This window comes from Polypterus senegalus, chromosome 13, assembly GCF_016835505.1.
Source record: "Polypterus senegalus isolate Bchr_013 chromosome 13, ASM1683550v1, whole genome shotgun sequence".
Classification (NCBI taxonomy): domain Eukaryota; kingdom Metazoa; phylum Chordata; class Cladistia; order Polypteriformes; family Polypteridae; genus Polypterus; species Polypterus senegalus.
Window position 1 is genome coordinate 104055562 of NC_053166.1, and position 23923 is coordinate 104079484.

The 23923-nt window shown below is 38.5% G+C and overlaps 1 protein-coding gene across 3 annotated transcripts in view; it reads left to right on the forward strand.

Annotated features, from left to right (window-relative positions):
* Positions 1-23923, forward strand: part of ppfia3 (PTPRF interacting protein alpha 3) — a 403490-nt gene that overhangs the window by 167159 nt on the left and 212408 nt on the right. For all 3 annotated transcript variants that reach the window (XM_039776518.1, XM_039776521.1, XM_039776519.1), the window contains exons 9-10: positions 8354-8500; positions 8790-8924. In XM_039776518.1, coding sequence (XP_039632452.1) covers positions 8354-8500; positions 8790-8924 — 282 coding nt within the window. The remainder of the gene's footprint in view (positions 1-8353; positions 8501-8789; positions 8925-23923) is intronic.

Below are 23923 nucleotides of genomic sequence, written 5' to 3' on the forward strand. Positions count from 1 at the left end.
TGCCTTCAACATCAAAAGGCTCCTTATAGGTTTACACCACCATCAAAGAATACTAGAGTTGGCAGTCAGCATCTGGCAAATTAAGCTACTCGGATAGATCCAGAAACCTGAACATCCACCTGCACAGCTTCCATCCAGGATAACTGTCATGTCCAAACACTGTCACAATGTACTGCTTCTCTTACATGCTGCCTCACATAAATGATGCCTTTGACCATGTGAGTGGTGCCAGCTGTAGATGGAGCACAGGGCTGAAATATGTAAAACATGGAGGCAGACAGAGGAATAATGAATCTTAACAGATGCTAATCAAAACTCATAACCTAATAAACACACTAAATTGTTGAACGAAAAAGACTTTTTTTTTACAAATGCTTTGTTTTAATATCAACAATCTCAGACAACCAGAGGTGATTGATGGCAACCGTCATATCATCCCTATTGACATCACTTTAGAACATTAAACCAACTAGACAAGAACAGGTCAATCAGCCCAACAAAGCTTGTCATTCCGATACACTTAATTTTTCTAAAATAACATTAAGTCTAGTTTTGAAAATCCCTGTCTATTCTTAAGAAATTTACAACTGTATCCATGTGTTCTTGATGAACTCATTTTAAAATAACAGTCTCAATCCAATGTACTAATTCCCTTCATAATTTTAAAGACTTCAATCATGTCTCCTTTTAGTCTTCTTTTACTTAAACTGAAAAGGCTTAGCTCATTTAATCTTTCCTCTTAAATCATCCCTTGTAACCCTGGAATCACCTTAGTTGCTCTTCTCCAGACTTTCTGTAGTGCTGCTATTTCCTTTTTGTAGCCTGGAGACTAAAACTGTACACAGTACTCAACATGAGGCCTCTCCAGTGTGCTATAAAGCTTGAGCATAACCTCCTTGGACTTGTACTCTACAGATCATGCTATGTAACCTGACATTCTGTTAACCTTTTGAATATCTTCTGAACACTCTCTGGAAGTTGATAGTATCGAGTCCACTATGACTTCTAAATCCTTCTCATAAGATTTACTTTTGATTTTCAGACTTCTCATTATGCATTCAAACTTAACATTTTTACTTCCTACATGTAAAACTTTACATTTACTTAAGTTTCATCTGCAACAGCTCTGCCCAAGACTGTATGCTTGTTGTTCAAGTCCCTCTGTAATGATTTAATGGATTCTAGATTATCTGGCAGTCCACTTTTCTTGGTATCATCTGCAAACTTAACCAGCTTGTTATTCATATTCATATCTAAATCATTTATATATATTAAAAATATCAGTAGCCCTAGCACTGACCCCTGTGGTCCACCACTCATAACGTCAGCCAATGCTGATTAGGTTCCTCACATCATCACCCTCTGCTTCCTGTGCCTGTGTCAATTTTACACCCATCCATAAACAACATGCTGAACTCCCACTCCATTTAGTTTGATGTTCAACCTCTCATGTGGCAGCTTATCAGATGCTTTCTGAAAATCAAGATGAGTAACTTCATAAACTCCACTTTGATCATAACCTTTGTTGCTTCCTCATAGATTTCCAGGATGTTGGTACATCATGACCTCCCTCTTCTGAGCTCATGCTGACTGTTCAATAAAATGTTTTTGCAATGTGTTGCTCAATCTTATACTTAATAATTCCTTACATTAATTTTCCTATAATGTACATTAAGCTTACTGGCCTATAGTTGCTTGAATCTGCTAAGTCACCTTTTTTTATAACGGGATAATATTAGCCATTTTCCAGTCCTTTGGAATGTTCCCTGTTCAGAGTGACTTCCTAGTGAAGTGATATATGTACTTCCTCCTTATAAATATTATCTGTCCTGAAGTGTTTATATATTTAATCTAAGTACTTGTAGTCTTTACCACTCCTTAAGAGCTTGAGGTCTTTATTTTTGTAACTCTCCTTTACTATTTCCACTGTGCAACTGTTCTTTTACTACTTATCTGGGTCCTTATATGCTATGATATATGTGAAAATATCCAGCATACAGCAACATGCGGGACTTGTTTGTGTCATTTCAGCTTATTTAATCTAAGCAGTACATCTTCCTCTACAATTTCCAAATCATTCAAAACCTCCTTAGTAGTCCCTATTACCACTGGGAGGTTATCTACTTCCTCACATGTGAAAACCTCAGAAAAGCGTAAATTTAGAGCATCTGTCTTTATTTTTTAACTCTCCTTTACTATTTCCACTGCACTGCATCTCCTCCTTGACTGTTCTTTTACTACTAAAATATGGAAAGAATCTCTCTGGGTCATGTTTTGCCTTATATGTAAGAATACCAATGTTAGTGTGTTAAAGAAGTTATGAAAAGAAGAAAAGCAAACATTTTAAAAATAACGTAAGATGATTGTTAATGTAATTGTTTTGTCATTGATATGAGTGTTGTTGTCATATCTATCTATTTATATTATATATATATATATATATATATATATATATATAGCAAAAATACCTGCATTGGCAGCGAGAAGTAAAAGAAAAGGAAACATTTTAATAATAACGTAACATGATTGACAATGTAATTGTTTTGTCATTGTCATGAGTGTTGCTGGCATATAAACATATATATAAATATATATATATATACACATCTATACACATATATATACAGTTATATATATATATATACATATACACACATACATATATATACATATACATATATATACACATACTGTATATATACACACACACATATATACATACTGTATATACAACATATACATATCTACATATATACTGTATATACACATATATATACAAATCTACATATATATATATTAGGGTGGGACTCGATTAAAAAATTAATCCAATTAATTAGAGGCTGTGTAAGAATTAATCTTGATTAATCGTATGTAATCGACGCAAATTTGCCCCAAATCGCAAATGTTTTTTAATTTAAAACGGTTTTAGTGGGCTTACAGAATCAAATAATAGACATGGACATGAATATTGTAAACTGAAGCTGTTTTAATTTCTGAAAAAAGCTTTTAAACTGCATTTGAATTCAAAACAGAAACAAAAATATCATCCCTGGTTAAAATTGGGCAGACTTAAAAATAAAGTGGTAGTTTAAGTACTTTAAGTACAGTTTCAGAATAGTATTGTCTTTAAATAATAATAACCAAAATTTCACCATAAAGTGCAGTTTTTCTTCTTAAAAAAATAAGTCAGAAACATAAAAGGTAATTTGACCAGCTTACTCTTTAAACTCTGAGTAACATTAGCCAAAATTATTTTGTACATTAGGCTAAAACAGTGTGATCATTGAACATTTTGTAATTAGATGTATTTAGAATTACTAACGGTCACGGAAGTCCAATGATCCCCAGTAAGAGCCACAAAGTCCGCTTTCTGTAATGCATCTAATTTTGCTTGCTTTTCAGTGTGCACAAAACCATGCTTTTATCAAGGCTTCGCTCGGGAAGTCAAAATGATCAGTCGTAGGAACGCGCTTTATTCCGACTGTAACATTTTTGTAGCTGTGATGTGTGCATCAGTGTAATGGATGTACCAGGAAATCATGCATTGACAAAAGTTCCCGTTTGCTTGGAATTGAAAGTGTGATTAAATGCGTTATTTTTTAACACGTTATGGAGTACATGCATCGAAGCTTCTCAGCTGTGCTTGTGCTAAGAAAGGGAAAATTTTAAATTAAAATTAACACTAAATTACAAACGCTAGTGGCAGCCTGTCTATGAACTTAATTTAATATAAACTTACGGTTTACGCCGTGCTTTGTTTCCGCAGTAGCTGTACTTATGAATATGCTTGTATGCATCATTCGCTTCATAATGTTTTTCTGCCTTCTCAATTGTGAAATGGCGTTTTGTGCTCATCGCTGTTTGGAGTTCTTCCTTGTTCTATACGTACTTACGTAGGAGGCGTGATGATGTCACACGAAACTCCCCCCCACGGCCATCTCCAACTCAAGACTCCATTACATTATATGGGGAAAAATAGCTTCCAGTTATGACCCTTATGCGTAGAATTTCGAAATGAAACCTGCCCAACTTTTGTAAGTAAGCTGTAAGGAATAAGCCTGCCAAATTTCAGCCTTCTACCTACACGGGAAGTTGGAGAATTAGTGATGAGTCAGTGAGTGAGTGAGTGAGTGAGTGAGTGAGTGAGTGAGTGAGTGAGTGAGGGCTTTGCCTTTTATTAGTATAGATTCTTCATTTTGATTGCCCTCATTTTCACATACGCCTTATGATTCACATTAGAGTTATTAGTCTTATACGCCTTATGTTGCTTTTTCTTCCTTTGCAGCTTCTTTTTCAAGTCTTTATTAACCCACTGCAGTTTTTTTTTAATTTCCCACTAATTCCAAAATTAGATATGTACCTTTCCTGCATTGCATATTAAACATTTTTAAACCTGTTCCGCTTCTCCTTAGCTGCCTACACACTTCAATCAATCAATCAATCAACATTTATTTATATAGCACATATTCATACAAAAAAATGTAGCTCAAAGTGCTTTACAAAATGAATAGAAAAATAGAAGACACAATAAAAGATAAACATAAGTCAACATTAATTAACATAGAATAAGAGTAAGGTCCGATGGCCAGGGTGGACAGAAAAACAAAAACCTCCAAAGGCTGGAGAAAAAAATAAAATCTGTAGGGGTTCCAGACCAAGAGACCGCCCAGTCCCCTCTGGGCAATCTACCTAACATAAGTCAAACAGTCCTCTTTGTATTTAGGGTTTTCATGGAAGGACCTGATGATGATGGTCACGTAGACTTCTGGCTTTCAGTCCATCAGTGTTGGTGCATCATGATGCTTTGAGTAGGTGGTGGTGGCGCAGGCCGCCACCACAAAGAAACCGGAAAAAGAAACAGAAGAGAGAGTAGGGGTCAGTATGGATTTTGGAGCCACCGTGAATAATTATTATGAAGAATTGAACATACAGAGTATCAGTATTAAGTTAAAGTGAAGTTATAAAAAGGCCATGTTAAAGTAATGTGTTTTCAGCAGTGTTTTAAAGTGCTCTACTGTATTTGCCTGGCGAATTCCTATTGGCAGGTTATTCCAGATTTTGGGTGCATAACAGCAGAAGGCCGCCTCACCACTTCTTTTAAGTTTAGCTTTTGGAATTATAAGGAGACACTCATTTGAAGATCTAAGGCTACGATTTGGAATATAACGCGTCAGGCATTCCGATATATAAGATGGAGCGAGATTATTTAAGGCTTTATAAACCATAAGCAGTATTTTAAAGTCAATCCTGAATGACACAGGCAGCCAGTGTAGTGACATCAAAACTGGAGAAATGTGTTCGGATTTTCTTTTCCCAGTTAGGATTCTAGCAGCTGCATTCTGCACTCATTGCAAATGATTTGTGTCTTTTTTGGGTAGTCCTGAGTGGAGTCCGTTTAAAAGATAAAAGCTTATCCCAGTCTGTCCTTCTTAGACTTTGCCAGATCTGCTCAATATTAGCCTACCAAAGTTAAACAGTTTTAGTCTTAGCATCTGAAATCTTCCAAAACACTGAGAACTACAGTATTTTGGGGTCACTTGATCCTAGTGATTTTACCACCTCTACGCCATTATTTCTCTCCTGATTATTACAAAATACTAAATTGAGACAGGCTTCTCCCAGTGCTGGTGCTTTCAATTACTGTGTTAACTCCTGCTATTGTGCATCTCTATTTTCAAGGTCATCCAAGTTAATATTTGGTTAGTTAAAATCCCCCATAACTACAATATCACCCTGTAGAGTTGCTTTTTAAATAGTATTAAAAAGATGTGCATTGAAATTATTGTTTACATTGGGCGGTCTATAACACACTCCTGAAATAAGGCCTCTTTCCCTAACACTTTCTAGATGAAGCAACTTGTCTCCACTAAGTTCACACTCATCAGTTCAATTGAAATTCTGTTTGACATGAACAGCAACCCCACCTCCTTTTCTGTTCTCTCTATTCTTCCTAAAAATGTGTATTCCTCTATGTTATACTCATCCCCATCTTTGATATTTCTGTTATTGCAATAATATTATAATTATGCTCAGCTATATACAAATCCAGCTCACTTGTTTTATTTTTGATATTTCTAAAATTAAGGTAAGCTGTTTTTAATATGTTCCTCATTTTACTTTTGCATTTAAATGTTTGGTTAGAATTTACATTACTATGCATATTATTTTTACACTATTGTTTGTTCCTTCATTTATAATTCTAAGCCTGGCTTGTCCTAAACTCCCTAGACCCAGGTCCCATCTATTTCAAAAGGAGTCCCAATGTCCCAGATATCACAAAATTCCTGTCATCACATGATAGCAATAAGCATAGTAGTAGCAAGCATTAATGCCCAGAATGGTGGCATCCATACAGAAACACATGGCAGTGCTCTAAGATGCAAAACATTTTTAACATAAAGAAAATGACTCAAAAAAAATTAATTACAGAATTGGATTACTCTGAAAATGAATACATAAACAAAAATATGTGGAATATTTACAAAATAAAAATATAAAAATTTAAAAGTCATGTTGATTCAACTACTGAGACTTAACCAGTGGCTAATGGCAAGTTACTTTAGCTTGAGAGGCACACGAAAAGACCATCTTTTCCACCTTAGAACATATTATGTGTCATAATCTGTTGTTTATTTTAATTTTTTTACGGTTTCCCCTTTGCCTCTAAAAATAAATGAGACTTAGTTTTGAGGGGGTTTAGTGATCGGGAAATCAATTTGAAACACTGATGTTAGTATCAGATGTATTTTAATAATGTTAAAAAATAAAGATGCTTTTGTGGCACCATCTACTTTTCAAAAGCACCATCTTGTTTTCATATTTGGCACCATTAATTTGCACATCTGTAGACAGGGATGCACTCATTAGTTGCCAGGCAAAGTCATCAGCACAACTATCTATAAGCTGGTTAATGAGCTGGAGAGTGCTCATTGTTTAAGTTTGGAGACACAACCTAATACCTTGGTGCTATTGTCTGAGTAAAAAAACCAATATTTATGTATAGCGTTTTGGCTTTACTTGCTATTCTGATTTCTGATATTCTTCCTATGTTTCTTTGTTTGCAATTCTTGTCTCACATCCTGGGCTGTCTTAACTAAATCTTGTCTCTGTTTTTGACCTTGGGTAGTTATTTTTTATGATCCATTTTCTGATTCTGTCTATTTTCAAAACAACTGCTTCCCTGTGCGGCTATTACATCATGAAGCAAATTCAGGCCTGCATTCCACCTAGCCTCTGCATAGTCTTTTTGTACTTCCCCAAACTGATGGAGCCTAGCTCCTGTGGTAAATATTTACCACCACCTGGACCATCAGACTTAAGCCGAGCCCAGCAAAGTGCAACCTGATTCAGGAAGCACTCTAATTTTGATGCCCACTCCTGGAGACCTTGTTTCCTGGAAAACTGCAGTCATTGAGCAGATCAACAATGGACCACCACATAAGTTGATGTAACACTCTACAGGTTCACTGGTTGCATTGGGATTGTTTGGAGTTTCAGGATGAATGAGACAACCCACTTCTAGGATGGAAAATGTTTCAACTTCTGGTGCCTTCTAATTCTTTTCTTAAGTGATGCATTTTTAAATACATGTTTGCTGTTATACATGAGGTATATGAAGCATTACCAAAACATATAAACTAAATTTTAAAATTTGCTGGCTTTTTGATTTCAGAAAACATACTTTTTGTGTTTCTGAGGTATGTTTATAACAACTAAGCAGTAGAGTGTTGTACCATGTTAGCCATAGATTGATACAGGAGAAAGTAGGGTGAAATGTGACCCTGTAGTTAGGATATAGCGGGTTGGATGATGGATGGATGAATGGAATAATATAAAAGATGATTGTTTTTTTTTATGGTATTTTAGTTCCCTGCATTCAGGCATACAAAACAAAACACAAGTATGCTTTCTTTTTTAAGAAGCTAATATTTTTCTAAATTTGAGCAAGACATTTCATTCAGTCTTCATCCTATGATACTCCCCATTGTTTTGCTAGTGTATTCATTAACTCTTTCCCCTGCCCTAACATGGGAGTACATTGAACATCCCGAGGGTTACTTCTTAAAGATGTATCTGAGAGAATTGTTTTAAATTGGTCCAGTGGGTCCCTTATAGATTAAAATATGGAAGGTCCTAGCTTTTGCACATTATACTGGGTCTCAGTTATATTTTTTGGCCCGTTTCTCCAATGTTTCCTGCTGCTATAGCACATGAGGACTTCCTGCAAGTAAACCTCATATGCAAGGTTTGCCTTGTTCTTGTCAAATTGTGACAGAGGCCATCTCATCAAATAAACTTCACTTTAGGAATCTTGCCGTGCTGATTGCCTGTGTAATGGTAATATATTTCCTAGGCACTGTGTCAACGTGAGGACATGGAGGAAAGGATCACCACACTTGAGAGGCGATACCTTAGTGCTCAAAGAGAAGCAACATCTCTGCATGATGTAAAGGACAAATTGGAGAATGAACTTGCCAGCAAAGAGTCATTATACAGACAGGTAATATTCTTTTGTACAGGTTTCCTCAAATCAAAATAGGCCTAAAACACATATGATAGCCACTTGGGGATAATTGATGGAAATTCTATAAGGCTACATTATAGCCTAATGATTAAAGTAAAAAATATATCTATCTATCTATCTATCTATCTATCTATCTATCTATCTATCTATCTATCTATCTATCTATCTATCTATCTATCTATCTATCTATCTATCTATCTATCTATCTATCTCATTTCCTTTTTTTTTCTTTCCTTTGTTTTGTTGGCTTCCTGCATATGTTCAGAGTGAAGAGAAAAACCGACAGTTGCAGGAGTGGTTAGAAGATGCCAAGCAAAAACTGCAGCAGACTCTCCAAAAGGCAGAGACACTGCCAGAGATAGAGGCCCAGCTTGCCCAGAGGGTGGCAGCTCTTAACAAGGTAAGTGAATGCACGGAGGACTTGGTTAATGCAACAAATATGATTTTTTTTTACTGCACTTATTGGATTTCCAAGGCTATGATGATACTTTGGCTAGTGTACATTTTTTGTGTGTGTTTACTTTACCCAATTATGATTTTTGTTTTGTACTCTGTAAACAAGAAGAAAAAAACAGAAAAAGACTGCAGAATTAAAATTGAAATCCTCACTGATATGTGGCTCTTAATTCTGATTCTCAGAATGTGACCTGTGTGAGGACACTAAGGTCAGAGTAAGTGATATGTCAAAAATGGTGGAATTGTACAAAATTTAAACTGTATTTAAAGAATATCTGCTAACAGGGCATAGAAGACTGGATGGACCGAAGCTCTCCCCATGACTGGATTTTGCCTTGCTCATGGGATTGACTGTTATCTTGATATCTTTAATATAGGTTAAGGGTTTCTGAGTATATTATGTGATGTTACTACAAAGAAGGGACACAATTTATGCAATCACATCTCCTGGGCCAAACAAATATTAAAAGCCTCAAAAGCAAAAAAAGTGCACCCTCTTGCTTCCATGTTATGGTCTTTTTAAAGTTCTTTAAATAGCATTGTTTATGTTATAATGATGTCCTCTGTTCTAACCTATCGTCTGAAGCTACCATTATAAACAATTAGACAAAAATTGGATCTGAATAGCTGGAATCATATTTTCACCCCTTTCACCTGGGGTTAGCCCCGTGATTTGGAGCTAGAATAAGGTCATGGTTCCTTTTATATGGACAAGTAATGGTGGTTGTTGTCAGCAGGAGTGACTGTCCCCCATGTCTGCCCCAATAACCCCTTAGACTTACAAAGCATAAGCTGAGGTAGAAGTAGAGATGGCAGTTGAGGAGATGTTATAGAGATGTTCTAAGTAGTGACAGAAACCAAAGGCACAAGGTGACAGGTTGATGTATAAGGAAGCAAAGCAGAATCCATATATATAATTCACTAAGGCAAGACAATCATGGAAAGCACGCCGAAAGGGGCATGGATAAGGCAAGACAACCATGGAAAGCACGCTGGAAGGGGTGTGGATTCACTAAGCCGCCGACAAGTGAGACACCTATGGCACACGCAGGAAGGAGCCACGCCCACCAACTTGGACGTGAGGACACAGAAAAAATGGCGTCATTTATATTCTTATGTCATATAGGCCACATGCAGTGCAGGTCAGGTTAATGTCATGTGCATGTCATGCACCTCCGAGCTACGTTGACTGTTCATAGAGGCATGTTTCTCGCGGAGGTGAATCGCCATATGCAGCATGTGAAACGGTTTGTGAAGGCTATCCCATGGGATCCTTAAAACAATCCTTTACAATTGAGGTTAAAGCACAATGAAGTAAGCAGTCTTTAAAAACCGAGTTTTCGGTTATGACGCACGTCCGCGTGCATCATAGCAAACTGTTTTACACGCTACATACAGCTATTCGCATCCGTGACAAACATGTGTCTTCTTAGATGCTCCTGCAGGAACACAGTAGACGTTTCCATGCCCACCAACACTCCTTTTTCACCGGCCGGCGTCTACCCTTGCTCTCTAGGCATTCACACTGCCTGCCCATTTGCCCGAATGCAAAAACTCACCAACCACCCAATTAGTCACTTTCGTCTGTGGTAAGAGTCCACATGCACGTCTGAGCCACGCAGTGTTTGGTATGCTGCGGGTTCACTATTGTGTTGTATTTTGCTCCAGAGTTCCATCTTGTCATTCGCTTACTGTTGTATTTTCACACTAACCCGTTTTAGACAACCGTGTCTTTCCAGAAGTGTTTAGCATTCAATAAATAATTATGCATGACATTGAGCGCAGAGAGGCGTAGGTAAGCTGTTGAACCCCATTTGGGCTGCAAACTGTGGAATTCCCACTAAGTGTGACTCATACGCTCCCACTGGTTGCATCCCTACCCTTTGTGCACACCCCACTCCCACCTCGCTACTACCGTGGTTGGGTGTCTTGGTGGATTATATTTAGAAAAGCAGCCACCGACTCAAGTGACAAGTTGGAGGTGGGCACATGAGCGGGCAGTATATACTGAACGAGAATTCAGCAGACTAGCATGATGGAGGGAGCTGAATGGACGTCCTTCTCCTCTCCTCCCATTCCACACTCCACGCTGTGCACCCCCATCCCTCCATCTGGCAAGAGAAGACGCGATTGCGGTCCGCCAGTTTTCAGTCACAGACAATTGTGTGTTGGTTCGTTTCATGCATTGTTACAATGTTGCTTTTCTTGCTGATTTATTACATTACTGATTTTTGAAATGTTAATTTTCTCCCAGTGCTTAAAAATTATTAAAAAACCGGCCTGATTATGCGGCGTATGGTATGCCGCGGGTTGGCTAGTGTTAGATAAGCAGTTAAAAAGGCATAAGAAGCCAAGTGATATGAGTTTACAAGTGAGTTGCAGAATATGGAAGGATAAAAAATGTGTACAGCCACAGAACTATTCAGCAAAAGAAACACAGGATGTGAATTGGTTGAAAAATGTAGACAGAAACATTATGATTGATGTTAAAATTGCTGTTTGCATTTAATTTTTCTTTGCCATTCCTGAAGAGATTAAAATTATACATTCATGTTTTCAGGGTTTTTCTCTCCCCGAGGTTTTTTGGCATCAGTTTTTAGCCAAGGTCTTTATTTTGAAGTTTCTAAATTTCCCCTGCCTTTTTTGGAGCATTTCTATGTTGAGTTTAGTGCATTGCCCATTGTCATGGCTGTGCAATCTGACTGCTTAAAGGTCAACTTGCACCACCTAACATTTATTGAAGATTAGATTCATTCTTTGTGAACTACATGCTTTGTTTTGGGTATTTTTGGGATTGACCTTAGCTGTAAATTTAGACTTTGATTTTGGATTAGCATTTCTAGTTTTGTTGTTTCACTCCTTGATCTTTGGTTTTGACCATTTGCTTCATTTTCTGACTTTGTCTTTTCTGTAGGTGTTTTCTCACAAAAATATTCTGACCTCTCATGGAAGTCAGTACAATTGATAGTAATGGGACTAAAGATACCTGGTAGAAGTTCATAGATAAATTCCTGCATAAAAAAAAATAGGATAATAATATACTTTGTTAGAAAAATACGAAGCTATAAATTTTCAAAAGAGGATATCGCAAAAGCCCTGAAAATGAAGACAGGCCAAGTTGAAATTCCAACTGCTTGACAGTTGAATGGTCAATAGACCTGTGAAATACATGGCATGTGAATAAGATATTTACGCTTTGCTGTATGCAAAGTTTTTAGAGCAGGTAAAGAAGGTGGTTAAAAGAGTACTTGAGAAAATAATCAATGGTCAAGTTACAAATGCAGTTTATTATGCATTTGTAGAGCTGGAAAAGGCATTTGACAGAATGCTGCAATAAGTACTGATGTGGGTATTTAGAAAGTTAGATGTGGACAAATGGTTAGTGGTTGTGGTGATGTCAATGTATGAGAAGGCACAAACGGTTTGGAATGGGTGATGGGGTAGGGGAAAGTTGTGAGGTGAAAGCAGAGCTGTACCAGGGATCTGTCCTGAGTCAGTACCATTTCCTGATAGTGATGCAGGTGATAACCAGAGAAATACATGAAGGTTTGCCATAGGTAGTCTTGTCTGCTCATGCTCTCATATTAATGGTAAAAAGTGAAGCAGAATTGAAGATACTGAAATGGAAAGCTAGTTTGTAAGTAAAAGACCTCAAAGTTAATTTAGAAAAGATAAAGGTGATAGCTGAAGTGAAGAGGCACAAGGCATACAAGACATGGGTACAATATATGGTTTTGCAATACGTGGTAGAAGTTTTGAGAGAAGCTTAATCCAATGAACAGGTTTTCAGAAGTGGGAGCATAAAAGATGTGGTGTGAATGATAGTATGTATATGGCAAGGCCTCATGATGGCCTTTGTTTCTAGAAAGTTTCTAAGATAGTTGCAGAATCCTGATGTACTACATTTCTATATCAGAAATTGGTTTGTTTTGTAGAAGGCTGAGAAGTTCTGCTATTTAAGAGACATGCTGATAACATATGGAGGTGTGAGAGTGAGAGGAATGTCAAAGAAATTCTAGGAACTGCCCTTCATTCTGATTTCAAAAGGAATCTCACTGGCATTAAAAGAAATCCTAATGAAAGCTTTGTCAGAAATAGTCCTGACTATGGGAATGTGATTTTGCAGATTAAGGTGCACTATAAAGAAAAGCTGAAAAGAATGGAGAAAGAATGATCTGATGTATGTGTGGAATGTTAAAAGTGAGGGGATGATGAATGCTGACTTAGGAAAAGAAATGGAGACAATAGAAAGAAGAAACTGTTAAGGTTATTGGAGCTTGTGAAATAAAAGGCATATATAGGTGAAGATGTAGTTTTAGAAGATGAAGGAGGCCAAAGAAGATATGGTTGGAAATATTGTCAGATTATATGAAAATAATGGGCATAACCACAAAAGATAACATCCAGGACCACAGACAGTTAAGGAGCAACTGGCTAACTTATGTAACCCAGCAAATGACCATTACAATGGTGGTGTTGATAATGAATGGTGATTATGATGATGATATTTTCAGGTCTTCAATGTAAAAATAACCAAAAATTTTCATGTCCTACTGGAAAATACGTTCAGTACGAATGCAAAAGACACAGCTATAAAAACACCTTTTGTTCTATAGAAATACCTCTCTTGTTTATTATTATTTGAATCTATTGAACCTTCCCAAACATGGTTTACATGGAAAATATTTAAGGCCAGTCTTGTACTCCTATTTTATCAGTGCTGGAGTTCTGTAGAAAAAACATCAATTTAGAACAACTTGGATTAAGGGTGAAGACAATGTATAGGGTGGGTGATTCTTGTTGGTAATTTAAAAAAGTTGTTGAATAAGGAAACCCATGTCTTGTGTGCAGTGTACAGGCTGGACTATTTGAGGTAGCCTATTCCTGTGCTCTCAATGTTAAATTAAACTTTGTTTTCAAAAGGAACATTATTGATAGGACATTAAAATAATAGAATCAATCCTAGCATGTGATTTGAATTTAGCTGGTTGCCAGGTTTCTTTTTCAATTGCATAATGTGTAATTCCATTTTATTAGAAGTTTAGAATCAGCTGTTGTTTTCTTGATATCTTGATTTGAATAAAGAGGCCAAGGAAATGTGTAAATCTGTGTATTTATATCATAATCATACCTTTTAGCAAAGGGAATTGCTATTTATTCTGTTTATGCATTTTCTGTTTTATGTTAAAATTCACATAATTTTAATAGCTTATTGATTCTGCATTTAAATTCCTATTGCTTCTTTTCATACAACAGACATTGGTGAAAATGGCAATATGTCCTATATAAAACCAGTAAATTCATATTATGGTGACTTCTTTAATAACAGACAACATCAGAGGAAAGAAAAAGATAGTGGGCAATCTTAGAAAGAAGGCTTAAAGAGACAAATCCAATGCTACAAATGTAATCTTTGCCAAACTTCTTAAAAACCTAAAACAAATTCAGATCCAAATTTCCAGATTTATACTCAACTAAAAATTGTGGCCAGGTGTAGGAATGACAGCACATGAACTGAAAAAATCTGGGGAGCCAAACAGATTATTTCATTTATTGTCCAAGAGTAAACAAAAAGAAAGTCAAATGCTCTTTGCGTGCCTGTCTCAAAAAGCAGGAAATCAACTCGTATACAAGATATTTAGTCTGGTTAGCCAGTGGTATGGTCACTATGGAGCCTGAAGCCTTGTCCAGCATGTTGCTCTTGCAAGAAATTATGGATCTTTCCAGGATGCTTGGGCTTTTATGGAGGCTGAAATGAAAAGGGATGAGTCAACTGCCTTCACTGTGCGGAGAGAAGGGGATGACACCATTAGCGACAGCACTCCTCTCATCCTTGTGGTTTATTACATACCTTGACAGAGCCTGTAAGGAGGTCCCCCAAAAGTACATGCATCATTCAGCCCCACCCTTAGCTTGAGTCCTTAGGGGCACTGATACAGCACTGTGAATTTGTAGGGTTGTAGGCTCAGGAAACAGTGGGTGTTCTGAGGGTTTGAATAACAATAGGACCGTTTGCCAACCACCAACCTGACTCCATGACAATATCGTAGGCTATCAGCACCGTTCAACCTGGCTTGGGATCATGATACATGAAATAATGGCTCCCAGTTCCATCCTTTGATGCAAGGGTGTCCCAGTAGTTTAATTGGTTTACATGATTCACATACTTCTTTGGACACCGGCTGTGCTGGTAGATCAAATAATCCATGAACTCCTTCAGCTCCTGGACTTTGTTAGATTAGATTTGATAAACTTTATTAATCTCATAGGGAAATTCAAATGTGTACAGCAGCAGAAACATAAAAAACAAGGATAAAGACTTACTCTTTACTTTTTTTTCATGCCTGGCCAATAAAATTGTCTTGTGATACTTTAAAGGGTTTTATCAGTCCATAAGTGCGCTCCCAGAAGATGGGTGTGGGTCAGATCATAAATCCAAGGTACTAAGAGCTGCCTTCTTGTCTTGCCACGGTTTTCCACCACCCAATGCTATATATCATTGTTGAGTACAAAGTGAGGTGAGGATGACATGAACCCGTTATCAGGATGCTCAGCTACTGCGGCAACTGCATTCTTTGCATGCTTGAAGGATTTATCATTTCACTGCCCACACTTGAAAAAGGTGGGCAGGGAGGGAAGCTGCAGTGAGACAAGCAGAACGGGAGTGATGCCCATTGACACTACAGGGTCAGGGTTCCAGCAAGACACTCCTAGGGTTGTGGTGTTGTAATCCTCTGCTTGAGATCTGCAGGTTCATATTGGGTGCACACACTTTTTCCTTCTCCTTTGCATATCTGGGCCTCAGACTCATCACTTCAGGCTGACACAGTGGCTCTCTGTTGGATTTTCTGTGGGGCCAGTCTCTTCCCAGAATCATGTCATAAGACAGGTTTGGCAACACCACTACTCACAGTCATCCGAGTTGTACCTATGCCACTAACCAACAGACTGCAATGGGATATCTTTGTTATTCACAGTGAATGCAGGTTAGACTGTCCTGCTTACCATCAAATTGTTTTGATGGGATATATCAGCTCGTAACAATGAAAGTATTGCTTTTGCAATCATAGAGGGCATGGGCTGAGTGTCAATTCAGTGAAGCTGTGCCTGAAAAGGTAACTGTTTGAGGGTTACGGTTATGACTACAAAACAGTACCTGTCTCCACCAGCCCATCCATAGTCCATTTGATACTCTATACAGGGACAGGTAGCCACCGAGTGTCTCAGCTCACCACATTGGTAAAAGCAATGGGGCAGGGACAAACACTGAGGCATGTCAGCTTCTCAGGGCTCCATCGCTGTCATCTGTGCTTGGGTTGCACAGGACTGGCGGCGTTCCTCCACATGCTTGTTTTGACTGGCCTGCAGTGTCGCTCTGTGATTTCCACAAGCGCTTCCATGTCAACCCAGGGCTACCTTCTTACAGGACAGACCAGATACTCCAAGAAGTTGGCTGCCACCATTTCGGTAAAAAGTCTGTGCTGTTGTGGGGCACTCTGGATCAAAGTGTCAATCTTTACAGCTCTGTGCTTTGTAAGTTGTGATGAGCCAATAATTGTGCGAATATCTCCCTATTCACAGTGAGGTAATCCATAGCATCTTCTTCTAGATCATAATAAGTGTGTTATGCCTCCCTGTCGAGAAAGGAACCATAGATGCACCCAGTCCCCTTTTGGCCATTGTTGTTTGGTGGCTGTGCATTCAAAGATAAGTAGGAAGATTTCCACATCGTCCCATGACCATATTTGGATGAGCATTGGTGGACTTGCAACATGCTTTTGCGTATAACAGCTCAATATGTTAGTGAATTGTTAGTGGGCCCACTCCCTTTAGATGAGAAGCAACCCCACAAATGGATTGTCTCGGGATACTTCACTGTTGGCAAGACACAGGACTCATGGTAGCATTTCATTTCTTCTCTGGACAATCAATTTTCCAGAAGTCCCAAATAGTCGGAAGGAAGATTCATCCAAGAAAATAATCAACACCAGTCCTGCTGTTCAATTCTTGTATTTCCTGCAGAATTTCAGTCTGTTGTTGATGTTTTTCTTGCAAAGATGTGGCTTTTTTGCTGCCCTTCTTGACACAAGGCCATTGTCGAAAAGTCTTCGTCTCACTGTGCATGCAGATGCACTTACACCCACCTGCTGTCAATATTGAGCAGACTCTGCACTGGTGGCAACACAATTCTATAGCTGTCTCCTCAGGAGGAGGTGGTCCTGGTGCTTGCTGGGCACTCTTGGACACCATAAAGTCTTCTTCACTGCAATTGAACCTCTCATTTTGAAGTTCTTGATGATCCAGTAAATGGTTCTTTCTGTTGCAATGTTCTTTGCAGCAATTTCCTTGCATATGATGCCATTTTGATGCAAATCGATGATGGCTGCACACATTTCTTTGGAGTTAACCATTGCTAATACAAGAAGACAACGATTTCAAGTACATCTACCCATCTTTAATAGCAATCATTCTCGCCCTTCTACTTCAATAGAGTAATTTCATCTGTACTTATTTACACCTTCACCTGTGATGATGATGTGACTATACTGAAATAAAGTTAGATGATCATTTTGTGCCAGGGCCAAAATACTGTGAAAAAGTTTTTTTTTGTGATAAAGTTAATTTTTTACATTAGTAAAGCTCTGTGCAATGAATTAATATGCTTCTGATCACCCTTCACAAAACAATGTGATTTGCCACAACATAAACTGAAACTGTAAACTCTGCAAAACAACATATTTTTCACTGCCAAAACTTTTGGCCAATACTGTAAATTCTATATAAAGTATTTAGTATTTAAATCAACATTTGTATAACTATATAATAATAGAAACTGAGAACATACAGTATATTAGTCATACATATAAATATAATTTTATTTGGGTCTAACAACAATACGAGCAGAATATACATACTATATATAAGTAGTGAACAACTTACATTGCTCAAAAAAAATAAGGAAACACTTAATCATCACAGTCTAATGCCAAGCCAGTTAAGCTTCAGGGATATCAATCTGTCCAGTTAGGAAGCATAAGTGATTGTGAATCAACTTCACCTGCTTTGATGCAAATGATAGTGACACCAGGTGCACTGGAGAGGTAACAGCAAGATAACGCCCAAAAAGGGAATGGTTTTGCAGGTGGTGGCCACAGACAATTGCTCTCTCCTTATCCTTCCTGACTGATTATTCTCTAGCCTAGCATTTTGCTAGTATCCTCATGACTACTGGTAGCATGAGGGAGTACCTGCAGCCGATTCAGGTTGCCCAGGTTGTCCACCTCCTCCAAGAATGGCACCTTCATATGTGCTGCCACAAGAAGATTTGCTGTGTCTCCCAGCACAGTCTGAAGAGCATACAGGATATACTAGGAGATGGGCCTTCACACAAAGTGAGATGAACAGAACCGTAGAAGGGCATCAACCTAACATGACTGGTATCTGCAACTTTCTGTGAGGAAGAACAGGAGCAGCATTGCCAGAGTCCTACAAAATGGCCTCTGGTTACTGGTGTGAATTTTGCCAGAAACAGACTCCATGAGGGCGGCATGAGGGCCTGACATCCTCTAGTGGGACCTCAGCACAAAGTTCATCACCATACAGCTCAATTGGCATTCACCAGACAATACCACAATTGGCAGCTCTGCCAGTGGCGCCCTGTTTTCTTCACAGATGAGAGCAGGATTACACTGAGGTTCATGTGACAGACATGAAAGTGTCTGTGGACACTGTGGTGAACATTATGCCTTCTGCGACATCATCCTGCATTACCAGTATGGTGGTAGGTCAGTAATGGTCTGGGGAGGCATATCCTTGGAGGGTTTCACAGACCTGCATGTGCTAGGCAACAGTACCCTGAATGCTTTTAGGTACCGGGATAAAATCTTTAGAGCCATTGTCAGACCTTATGCGGATGAAGTGGGCACTGGGTTCCTTCTGGTGTAGGATAATTCCTGGACTCATGCAGCCAGAGTGTGTAAGCAGTTCCTGGATGATGAAGGATTCATGCCATTGATAGCCCGCATGTTCCCCAGACCTGACTCCAATTGAGAACCTTTGGGATGTTACGTATAGGTACATCTGACACTACCAAAAAGCGTGACAGACTGACCAGGAGCTCACTGATGCACTAATCCAGGTCTGGGAGGAGATTCCCCAGGACACTATTCGGCTTCTCATCAGGAGCATGTCCAGACATTGTTGGGAGTGCATACAGGCACGTGGGGGCCATACCCACTACTGAATCACATTATGAGCTGTGGTGTTGAAATTCATTCACAGGATCATCCTGTGATTTCAATTTTTGACTTTGATTTTCAGTATGAAGTTGAATCTAACCCTCAGTTGGTTGGTGATTTTGGTTTCAATTAACCGTTTTTACATCATTTTGTTCTCAACAACTTACACAGTATTACTCATTAACTTGCACAGTATTTTTCTGTTTGAATATTTCATTAATCAAGATTCAATGTGCGATTTAAGTGTTCACTTAATTTTTTTGAGCAGTGTAAAGTTAATAAAATGTTGGTAAAAAGTTCTAGTTGCTAAAAACTGGACTACTGTGGAATTTTGTTTTTCAAAACTTAGTGATGACTCAAAAATGATACCTAGGTTTCTGACATTATTGTGAATCATTGCTGCCAAGGAGCCTAACTGAGAGCCAATTTCAACTGCAGATGTGGTAGAACCAAAAATAATGAAATCTGTTTTATTTTCATTTAATTGCAAGAAAATTTGTACCATCCAATATTTAATATCCTCAAAGCTGCATATCATCAGCATAACAATGATATGTAACATGATGTTTTTGTAAGATGGTCCTTATGGGGAGCAGATAAAGGAATAATAGAGGTGGAGCCAGAATAGAACCTTGTGAGACGACTTGTGTTCCCATCTATGTTAACAGACATAGATCTACCTTTAAAGTAAGACTAAAACCATTTCAATGCATAGCCTTAAATACCCACTTCATCCTCAAACCATTTGAACAGAACCCCATGTTCCACTATGTCAAATACTGCACTAAGATCCAATAAAACTAAGATTGCAGAAGAGCCTGAGTCCAAAGTTAATAGAATATCATTTGTCACCTTCAACAAAGCCAATTCAGTACTATGAAGTTTTTTAAAACCTGACTGAAACACATCACATACATTGTTATCCTTCAGATATGAAAGTAACTGCAAAGAAATCACTTTCTCCATAATTATGGACAGAAATGGTAGCTTAGAAATAGGCCTATAGTTTGAAAGAGCTGTAGGATCAAGAGTGGGCTTATTCAGCAGAGGAAGAAAAATTGAATGTTTAAAGTTGTTGCATTATACCAGATTTTAGGCAGTTATTAATAATAGCCAAAACAATTGGACTAACAGCTCTGAAAGTATCTTTAAATAGACTGAGGGTTTCCATACAGAACCTCGCAGCTCTAGACAAGGAGGTGGGCTAGCGGTAATTATCAGAGCAGACTTAAATATCAAACGAATCCCAATTGACTGTCCACTGTCTTTTGAGTGCCTGGCTCTTAAACTAATAACGGAAACAGGTCCTGTCTCACTCATTGTTCTTTATCATCCCCCAAAATACAATGCATCCTTCTTATCTGATCTGATTGAACTTTTAACCCACCTAAGCTCTTACTCTCAGAGAATTATCCTTCTTGGTGATTTCAACATCCATATTGACATTACTACATCTAAACTGAGAAATGAATTCCTATCCTTACTGGACTGTTTTGACTTGACACAACATGTTGATTTTCCCACCCACTCTGGTGGTCATATATTGGATCTGATCTGCACTTTTGGACTATCTGTTGCCAATATTTACAGCACTGATTTGGGACTCTCTGACCATAAAGCAGTATTTTTCACTGTCTCACTGCATTTACCTCCTCTTACCTGTAAACGACAAATTTCTTACAGAAACCTTAAAAATATCTGTCCCTCTATCCTTTCTGGATCCATTTCTGATCTTTTACTGTCTGCACCTATTCCGTCAACACTAGATAGTCTTGTTGACCACTATAACTCAGCCCTTCATTCAGCATTAGATAAAACAGCTCCTTTAAAACATAAGGAGGTTTCCTTTAAACGTTCAGCTCCTTGGTATAACTCAGAATTGCGATCTATGAAAGCAGCTGGTTGACGCCTTGAGAGAATGTCACGTAAGACTGGCCTCACTGTGCACATCCAGGCTTTCTCTGACCACCAAAGAGCTTACAGAGAAGCACTGACTGCTGCTAAGAACACCCACTATGGCAGAATAATAGAAAGTGGCCACATAACCCAAGGGTTTTGTTTTCTGTAGTTAATAAACTACTTGAACCTGCATCTGGCCCAACTACCTCTTCTACTGAAGTCTGTGAGGATTTCCTCCACTTTTTCCGTAACAAAATTAAAGATCTAAATAATTCAACTAACATAAATACATCATCTGTTTATATCTCTCCTTGTTTTCCCACTCCATCCAGCTCCTTCTCTAAGTTCTCACCAGTCACATCTGCTTTGTTAATAACCTGCTTTGTAAGATGAGGCCGACTACTTGTGTACTGGACCCCATCCCCAGCACACTACTTAAATCCTGCCTTCATGCCATAATCCCGACTGTTACAACAATAATAAACTCATCCCTTGACACTGGCTCTGTGCCACTCACTTTTAAAATCGCTTCTGTAACCCCAATGTTAAAAAAGTCTGGTCTTGATGCTGACAATCTTAACAATTTCCGCCTATTTCCCACTTACCTTTCCTGTCAAAAGCTCTTGAGCATGTTGTAGCTTCCCAGCTCACCAATTACTTAATGTCTAGTAATTTGATGGAACCCTTTCAGTCTGGTTTCAGGGTGCAGCACAGCTGTGAAACTGCTCTGCTACAGGTAACCAATGATTTGCTTATGGCAGCAGACTCTGGACAAACCAGCATATTAATTCTGTTAGACCTCAGTGCAGCATTTGACACTGTCAGACATGACATTCTACTGTCTAGAATGGAGAACATGCTGGGTATCTCTGGCACTGCCCTCCAGTGGTTCAAGTCCTATCTGACTGATAGGCAAGAGTTTGTTAGTCTTGGCAACAGCAGATCCAGCTCAGCGCCAGTCACACAAGGAGTTCCTCAGGGCTCTGTCCTCGGCCCTCTTCTCTTCTGTATTTATATGCTTCCCCTTGGCCATATTATTTGTAGCTATGGACTGGGCTTTTTTTATGCAGATGATACTCAACTATACTTCAGTGTTAAAAGTGGAACTTCATCAGAGCTTTCTCAGCTCACAACCTGCCTTAGTGAAATTAAAACCTGGATGGAGCAGAACTCTTTAAAATTAAACTGCAACAAAACTGAACTCCTGCAAATTGGGACTAAAATGCAACTTAATAAAATGAGCTCCTTCCCAGTCAATCTTGGTGGTGATCTCATCAGATCTGCCTCTACTGCAAAGAATCTTGGTATCATTTTTGATTCCTCCCTTTCTTATTCTACCCACATAAATCACATTAAGAAACTTTCTTACTTTCACCTCCGTAACATATCCCGTGTTCGCTCCTTCCTCTCCTTTTCTAATGCTGAGAAACTTGTCCATGCTTTTATCACATCCCGCATAGATTATTGTAACTCGCTGTTGGCAGGTGCCCCTTCTAATCTTATATCTCAAGCTCCAGCTTATTCAAAACTCAGCTGCAAGAGTCCTTACTCGAACCAGCAGCAGCGAGCACATCACACCCATCCTGCTCCGTCTTCACTGGCTCCCTGTGTCTTACCGAATCAAATATAAAATCCTACTAATAACCTACAAAGCCTTAAATAACCTGTGTGTGCTAGACCATCAATTCTGTTGTCTGTTAGGCTTTCTCTGAATTTACTGTCTTAATCTTCTTTATTTATTTATTTGCTTTGTACTATGCTATATACTGTATACCCTGACATTCTTTCTTATATTCTGTAAGTGCCTTGAGCATGGGAAAGGCGCTATATAAATAAAATGTATTATTATTATTAAGATTTTATACACAGGTTTATATCAGCTAGCTGAGAAGAGGAAATAGGTTGAAAAGAAGTAAACTGGCTTTGCACTGGCCTTAAAGGAGTTGGTGTTGCCCCAGAATGATCAACACCTAGAAGAGTAATGTTAGATAAAATGGGTTGGATTTTAATTATAAAATAATTGAGAAAAAAGTTCACAGGTCTCAGGCGTACTCTCAGTGATGCTGCTGACAGGTCAGTTTAAGAGTGTATTTACGGTGCTAAACTGCACCCTAGGTCTCGAGGCAGCAATAACAATTAGGCAAGATAAAAAAATTATTTTGTTGCTATCACAGCCTCTTGATAGGACTTCCAGTGATTTCTGAGAATTTCATATGAGACCTGCAGTTTGTGCTTTTTCTACCTCCACTCAGCCTACCTGCATTCCTGCCTGAGTCATGTCATTTAACCCGGGTTAAACACTGGCTTTTACTTTGGCTCTCCTTAATTTTAAGGGTATCCTTTCAAGTGAGATCAAGAAGCTTAACCATATCAGTAATATCCAAACACATAGACAGGGTTTCTAACACCAAGGTTAAATAAAAGTCAGAAAAGATATCACAGGACATCTGCACTGTGTCAGCCTTTATACTGCATGAATGGCGCTATGGTTTAGTGAAATTGATGGCTGGACACAAAAACAAATGCAAAGTGATCAGAAATGCTGACATCAGAGATCTCCAGGTTATTTGCAGAAAGGCCTGGAAGTACAGGGGATCAGATCCCGAGAAAATGGTATGAAATAAAAACTAGTCACTCTTCACGCAGTCATCTGCTCCGCATCATGCCACCCTGGCATATAAGGTTCAAAAAATATGTTAGCCAGCTAGCCCCATGGCAAAAGGGACAGACCACCGAACAAAACCTGAAAGAAAGTTGAGATTTACTCACAGTATGCCGGGTCAAACCGAATGAAGTGTCATGAGCA